The sequence below is a fragment of the Aphelocoma coerulescens genome, chromosome 13 (genome assembly GCF_041296385.1).
Source record: "Aphelocoma coerulescens isolate FSJ_1873_10779 chromosome 13, UR_Acoe_1.0, whole genome shotgun sequence".
NCBI classification, from domain to species: domain Eukaryota; kingdom Metazoa; phylum Chordata; class Aves; order Passeriformes; family Corvidae; genus Aphelocoma; species Aphelocoma coerulescens.
In genome coordinates this window covers 6,461,005-6,468,214 of record NC_091027.1, presented here as the reverse complement: position 1 = coordinate 6,468,214, position 7,210 = coordinate 6,461,005, and the positions used below count along the sequence as shown (strand labels likewise).

General features: G+C 52.4%; 1 protein-coding gene across 1 annotated transcript; it reads right to left on the bottom strand.

The window, feature by feature from the left end:
• Positions 1–499: 499 nt before the first annotated feature.
• ATOX1 (antioxidant 1 copper chaperone) lies at positions 500–5,473 on the bottom strand. The gene is made up of 4 exons (XM_069029129.1): positions 5,375–5,473; positions 3,831–3,906; positions 2,402–2,558; positions 500–712 (listed from the first exon to the last, which is right to left on the bottom strand). Exons 1-3 carry the CDS (start codon positions 5,378–5,380, stop codon positions 2,425–2,427), a joined length of 216 nt encoding a protein of 71 aa, XP_068885230.1. The 5' UTR covers positions 5,381–5,473; the 3' UTR covers positions 500–712; positions 2,402–2,424.
• Positions 5,474–7,210: the final 1,737 nt, after the last annotated feature.

Sequence of the window (7,210 nt, the reverse complement as noted above, 5' to 3'; positions counted from 1 at the left end):
GAAAACCTGAATTAAATGAAAGCAACAGTACAGCCCAGACCACTGGGCACTGGGGCCAGGAAATAAGAGACCTTGGATGTGCCCACACCCTTCTCCTTCCTCCATGCCTTCTGTATTTCTCATCAGCTCAGGCATTCTCCTCTGCACACCGGTGCCTCACGGCCCCATCGAGCTCAAAAGGACACTTGGCTATCCTTGATCTCTGGGGGCTGCAAAAGTCCCTTCCCAGAACTTGCATCCCAGATGGAAAGCTTGTTTGTTCTGTGATGGAAGAACAACTTCCAAGACACAGATTCCCTGAATCTAAGTGACATTCAAGCACAGTTCTCCTGAGACCTGTCCCTCAGGCAGAGGTTGCAGTCAACTTCTAAGGATAGCTGCAATTTCCTGGGAGACCTGTCTTGCATGGGAAGGGGAGTTTCCCATCCCTAAAAGCCACCTCTTTCACAGAAAACCACTCAAAGCAGTACAAAGACACACAGGACACACAGACATGCACTGAAAGTTAAAAGCAGCGCCTCGATTTACTGTGGGACTAGAAACACCACATAACCTCCTCCTCTAGATCTCTCCACTTCTAAAGCCCAAGGCACAGCAGTCTCCTCCCACCAGCCCTCTACTTTCCGACATCTGGCAAAGGTCAAATGACACAGCAAGTCGGGAAACATGCAAACAGTTAAGCCATCTTTTTGCTGAAGTCATGTTTGAGTTCCTGCAAAATAAATAAATGAATAAATAAATAAATAAAAGGAAAAGAATACCAAGGCCCAGTGATAACGTTATACAGAGATGCCCTCTGTCGGTCACAAGACAAAGGAAATCTATCCACCAGAGCCAAGGACTTGCAACTTCCCTCCTTCCTTTTACAGATGGGCCCCTAAAAATACTCCCTATGTGGTGTGCAAAACTTAAATTCAGTAGATTTTCAGCCTGACTGCTAAAGGGATCTTGCAAGGGCAGTCCAGTCCCCTGCTCTCCTTTGTTTTGGATCTTACGATCCTTGGATAAGTCAAAGGGCTTCAGTAAAAATCCAACAGGAAAACAAAGGCATGCAGAGAAATGTTCTGCCACGCTGGCCAGCTGAACTGACTCACTGGCTGCCTTGATGTCATATAAGGAAAGAAATGGGGAAACGGGGCCAGGAAAAGAGACACATCCCCGTTATTTGAGACTGACTGTGCTGTAATAGTTAAATTCTGCAGGCACTTGACACATAGTCCACAAGTCCCTGCAAGTTGTAACAGCCCTTGCAGTCAATACTGAAAACTATTTGAGGCACTAATCAATTCAGAGCATGCCTCTCTCTGTTGAAGTGGGAGTGTTATTTGATTACAGCTATGATTTTAAACAATTTCTAAGAAGCACTGAGAGCTTGCTCAAATGATACAAACTGCAGATTTTAAATCTGTTGTCAGTCTATTAAACAATGCAGCTCTATTGCACACACATCACTATCAGCTCAGCTCTTTCTTGTATCAGTTTAATTCCTGCTGGTATAAATCCCTGATTTAATTTACTGACTGGGAATTAAATCAGCATGAACTAGTTTCAGTGCATCTGTGCTGGGTATTTGTGATCATCCAACTAGACCATTTAAAAAAACGTCATTGGATCAGAAAGCTCCACTGACAGAAACAAATTCTTAGGAGATGCAATGTAATAATTTTGCACAGTAAAGAACAATACATGCAGTGAGTGGGCAGCTCTCTCCCACTTTATTCTTTCCTACTGAAATTGAACCTTGTCTGCCAATATATTTTACAGTCAGGAGAGTTTTGTACATGTCTTCATAGTGCTGGAATTCTGGGAAAATTGACAGGCTGCAACAAGCAGGTTGTCACTGGGGTAGACAGTTGGCCAGGGACTGTGTGTACTGGGAGCTATTCTGAAACCCAACATTTTACATCCAGAAGAGTGCCAGGGAGCTGCTGTTTTTCCATCCTTGAGTTTAGTGGAGGATTAACAGCATTATCAAGAGCTGTTGGAGGTCCTTGTGGTAAGAACCAACCCACAGCATCACGCACCCACAGTGGTCTTTTGTGTCCCATCACCCTCACTGCTATTGCTGGGGCCCACCACTCTCTCTGGCCAGCTGTTAAGTGTGTTTGGGATTTGTTTTCATGCACAATATGCTCTGGCAAACTCTAGGTTCACCTGGGATTGGCAGAGAGGCTGAGTTCTACCTCTTAACTACAGCCAAGGTTGGGATCACACGGGCTTTGCAGAACAGCTAAGGGGTCCCTGTGTGTGCTCCAGCTGCTTCTCTGATATGAGGGGTTAGCTGAAGCTGGACCTGCAGGTCTTTTTAAATTTGTGCTTTCCAGGAAGAAGCCTGTTTTACTGGGAGAGCTGGAAAAAGCTCAGATGACTCTCTTCCACACTGGATACAGCTGGTATATACCTAGCTCCTCACACCAGGCAAGGCTACTGTGCAGACTTCTCCCCAAGGTAGGAAGCATTCTTTCCAGTCTTCTTGAGGGTTTCCAACAGGGTGTCAACGTTGTGCTCCGAGTCGATACACACCTTCTTGTTGGGCAGGTCAATGTCAAAGTTGACACCTATGAGAAAAAAAATTTTGCATAATTAGAAGCAGCCAAATGGTGTAAGCACAGAGAAAGCTCACCTTCACACATCTGTGCTCCCCAGGCCACCAGTCAAATGGACATTTATCTTCTGCCAGCACACTCTGATACCACCACCAGCCAGTAAAACCAACCTGGTGTCCTGCCAGCAGTGGTGTGAAGAAAGCCAGATCTGCTCTAGCTGTACATCAGGCACCAGTCTCTCACTTGCTTTTATCTGCTCACCTCACCTTGGACCAACACAATCACTCATGCAGGAATCAGAGTAAGCTGAGTTTAAACCAACCACTAAAATTTCCACCCAGCTCAGCCTGTGCTCAGCCTGGTTTAGTGTGGATAGGGTTAGGAAAGGCTCAGAACAGGATTGCTAAACTGGTGGTACCACGTAACAGTTAGAAGTAGAAGGAGGGAAAAGACATTTCCATATGTGGATTTCCAGTGGCTAATAAAGGTGAGCCACTCTCAGTCCAGTGAGAGGAACTGGACATGCAGTCTCCATCCAGTTATGTATTTTCACAAAACTTGTAGGTGTGTATCAGCTTTGAGAGCTCTGCCACATCATCACATGAGGCTGATACTGGCCAGCCTGTTGAAGAGTGATGGAGGTGCTGACAACCACACACAGAGAAAATGGGATTGTTACAGCCTGGTAACGGGGTCTGGAACAAGTTGCAAGGCCTTTGCCTTGGTGGCTGGAAGCTGTTCACCCTTGGAGGGGAGCAGGTCCTCACAATTGACGAGTGCAGGCCAGATCCTTCTCTCTTGAAAATGCCAGCAAACAGGAGACATGGGTTATAATTTTCCAGGTGGTATTAAAAATAGCCTACACAGACAACCACCGAATGCTCTGCTCATCAGCTCTTCACTGTGACTGCTGATGACACATTCAGGGAAGCACCACAGACACCCCAGGCCTCCTTGGAAACAAGGCCAGGCAGGACATCCACCTCCCTTCCTTCTGGCAGCCTGAGCTGGGGTCTACCAGTGTCCTTCCCAGAGGGTTCAGGGTGAGGCCCTGGTGACTCAGAGCCACCTGCAGCCACGGCAGCTCCTCCCTCCCTTGACACTTCTCCAAGGGCCACAGACCTGCAAAAAACCAGTGGCTTGTTACCAGCTAAGGAGCAGGCTCAGAGCAGAGCAAGGAGAAGTTTCCAGCTTTCAACTTTCACCCACAGCGTTAGCTTTCAGGATAGAGGACCCCAGGGCACTGCCCTGGAGCTGGCTGTCCCACACCCAGCACTGACCCACCTCCCAGCCTGTGCAGGACACGGGTGACCGCATTGGAACAGCCTTCACAGGTCATGTCCACAAAGAACTCGTGTTTCTGGAAAGAAAAGAGGCAGTCGAGGGGTCAGGGAGGCCACAGCTGGAAACACACCACAGGCACTTGTCCTCCACACTTGCCTTTTTTCCTTGTGGAGGTGGGTTCAAAGCCTCCCAAGACAAAAGGTCCACACACACCCCACTAAGAGATCTTCAGCAAAACCAAGAGCTCTTGGTACTCCTCCCTATGGTGTCCTTGTGCTGTCCCCCACAGCATAATCCTGAAGGGCCTTTGGAGATTGTCTGGCTACCTCCAGAGTCAGCACAGGTTGCCATCTCCACAGCCCCGGCTGGAGTCAGCTTGCCCAGGGGAGCTCAGGAAAAGCAAATCTCCTGCCTCCAGCTCCTCACCGACTTAAGTCTGCGAGGTTTTCAGTGCTTCCCCACCCTGTTCTTCTTGTGTCTACAAGGCTTCTGGTCTCCAAAATAATAAAAATATAAATAGAACAGAAAATTAAAGAGCATTAGTGCTGTTTTTTCATCCTTCCACTCCACTGGGGCCCCAGCAGTATCTTCACTTGTGAGCAATACTGGGTCAACAAAACGCTGTTTGCCTGTAACTAACCACCGCCTTCAACCTTTGGCACTGGATGGGTCCTAATTTTTTTCTCTTGCACGTGCTTTTTACTTTCCTTAAAAAAGGGAAGTAAAGCTATTGTTCATTTGTTACCAGCAACCCATATTTCCTTCTATTCAGAACCACCCTGTGCCCCCTGCCACTGAGAGGCTAAAATCCTCTTGGGATCATTCACCCAGGAAGGAGTTTGGGATGGAAGTTCCCATTAGGTTGTTTGTTTTTTTTTTTTCAGTATAATTGCCATTTTCTTCATTTTTATTTCCCAAAGGCCCTGGATGCTTTGGGGAGGTGTACAGGCAGTGGGAAGGAGAGTCCCATCAATGCTCCCCTTCTGTGCCTCACCCCTGGGAGCTGGGGGAGCCTGGGGTTTGGGGGAGTTCGGGACCAGGGGAGCCTTGGAATTTGGGGGAGCCCTGGGGGACTGGGGGAGCCTTGGGGTGCAGGGGTGCTGCAGGATCTGGGGAAGCTTTAGAGGGCTGCGGGAGCCCTGTGAAACTAGGGGAGCACCGAGGATTGGGGGAAGCCTGGGGGCTGGGGGAGCCTCGAGGACTGGGAGAGTCGGGGGAGGGGTTGGGGGAGCCCCAGAGGCTGGAGGAGCCCTGGGGAGCTGGGAGAGCCTCGAGGGGCTTGGGGGAGCACCGAGGAGTGGGGGAACCCTGGGGATGTTCGGGGGCTGGAAGAGGGCATGAGGAGCCCGGGGGGCTGAAAGCGCCCCGGAGAGTCGGGGAACCTCGGGGAGTGCGGGAGCATCGAGGGTTGGGGGAGCCCCGCTGCCGCTCCCGGTACCGGGCAGTGCCCTCCCTTCCCCGCCGCCCCGCCACGTCCCCGGCCCCACAGGGCCCCACAGGGCCCCACAGAGCCCCCGGGGCCCCTCCGCCCGGCCCGCACCCACCGGCATGGCGGAGCTGCGGCCCCGGATCCCGGATCCCCGATCGCGGCTGCGGGCGCGGCGCGGAGGAAGGGGCGGGCCGGGCCCGGCCCCACGGCGCGGCCGCGGCCTCGGGAGGCGGGGATGCCGCGGAGGCTGAGGGAAAAAGCGGCGGAGGGATGCTGACTGGTCCATGTGGAGCTCCAAAACCTTGCCGGGTGCTGTGCCCGCTTCCAGGCTAAAGATCAGCACGGACAAATGGCTGTGGGAGGGAGGGAGGGGGGGAGAGCCATGAAGATGGGGCCGGGTTGCTAAAGAAAGCTCGTTTCTCTCCGTCTTTTAAGGTTTTGAGATTTATTGGCTTGGGAGAGGTCCTGTAGATTGGATATTGAGGGAGGGAGGTTTGGGGGGAGACTCTAATGCAGAGCGGATTGAGAAGAAGGGTGCTGGTCCCTGAAGATGCGGTGCTTTGTTTGGTTTTGGGTTTTTTTTTTGTTTTTTTTTTTCCCCCCTTCCCTGGGTGTATGGTCCTTTGAATGAAAAACGAGCCCCTTTCTGAAAAATTTGTGTCAAGGTGGAGGAGGCTGTTGGGGTGCCCGGGAGCAGCTCAGGTGCTTTCGCAGGGAAGCTGGAGAGAGGACAGTGCATCACATCGGGGCCGAGAAGAGCTGGCGGAGCTGCGCTGTGCGAGACAATTCCTGACCACGTGCTGGGTTTCAGCATCTTCCTGTTGAGAAGCCCAGCCTGTAGCAGGGAATACAACCAGGGTGTTTTCTTGTTTGCTGCCACACCAGCTGGGGGTGAGGGCACTCGTTTTAAGGTGCACTGATGGTTTTATAAAAGAAGAATTACTTGCCCCACTATTGCTCTGTGGCGAGATGTCCAGGATCCCCGTGGCAGAGTTTATTCGGGACGGGCTGTTGTTCTGGGTCACTGGGCTCACGTTAAACTTTGTAAAAGTCTGCAGTGCTGATTTATGAACTGGCAGATTGCAGCGTGGCTTAGGCTAAAAATAGCCAGGAGGTATTGGGGGAGGATATTAATGCTGAGCATGGCCCCACGCCAATCCACTGTCTGTATCTCTTGCTGCAAGGCATGGCAGGGAGGGGTTTAGGCAACGCTCATGGATGTGGTGGTGGGCAGGAAGTCATTTTTATAGGGTGAGATCTATCTCCGAGTGCTTCATGTCATAGATACATGTGGGATGGGACGTGACACGAACAGATGGAAAGCTATGGCTGCCTGGAAGCTGCTTAGCTCCGGCTCACGGCCTGTTCCCATTCCCTCCTGCTCTCTGGGGTCCCTGGACTAGCACCGGCTGGTGAGCAAGGATCTGAGAACTTCCAGGCCTTCCTCCCCCTTTGTAGGTGCGTTAGACAATGCTCCTGCTGGGATTGTCTTTCCTCTGGGGCAGTTGATGCTGTGTCTGCTTTGCTTAGTGAAAAGCTGTGAGGGAAAAGCAGCTGTACGAGCCCCCCGGGATGGGCAGGGGTCAGTGCCCATCACCTTCCGCACGGGGCTGTGCCTGGTTGAGGTGCTTTGGGGTGAGCAGCTACTTTTACCCACCTCCACTGGGGGTTTCTCTCAGGTGTGTGGGCCAGGTGAGCACCAAGCACCCTGTGGAGACACAGCCAAAACGGGCGGCCACTGTCTGTTCACTGCTGGGGGTCCGCAGCCCTCGGCCGTGGCAGGGCCGGGCCCTGGGTGCCCCCTCAGCCCCGCACATGGCGCCCGCCGCCGCCGCCATGTTGGCCGCCGTCCGCTCTGCCTCCAGCAGGGGGCGGCGCGGAGCGCGGGACACCGCCCCGCGTGGCGGCCGCCTGCCCCTTTAAGAGCGGCGGCGGGGGCCTGTCCGTCAGC

What these genes read in the sequence shown, in the direction of transcription:
- ATOX1 (XM_069029129.1), bottom strand. An exon ending in TGTCCTGCACAGGCTGGGAG is followed by an intron (nt 2,559 to 3,830) that starts GTGGGTCAGTGC and finishes TTTTTCTCATAG; the next exon opens with GTGTCAACTTTGACATTGAC.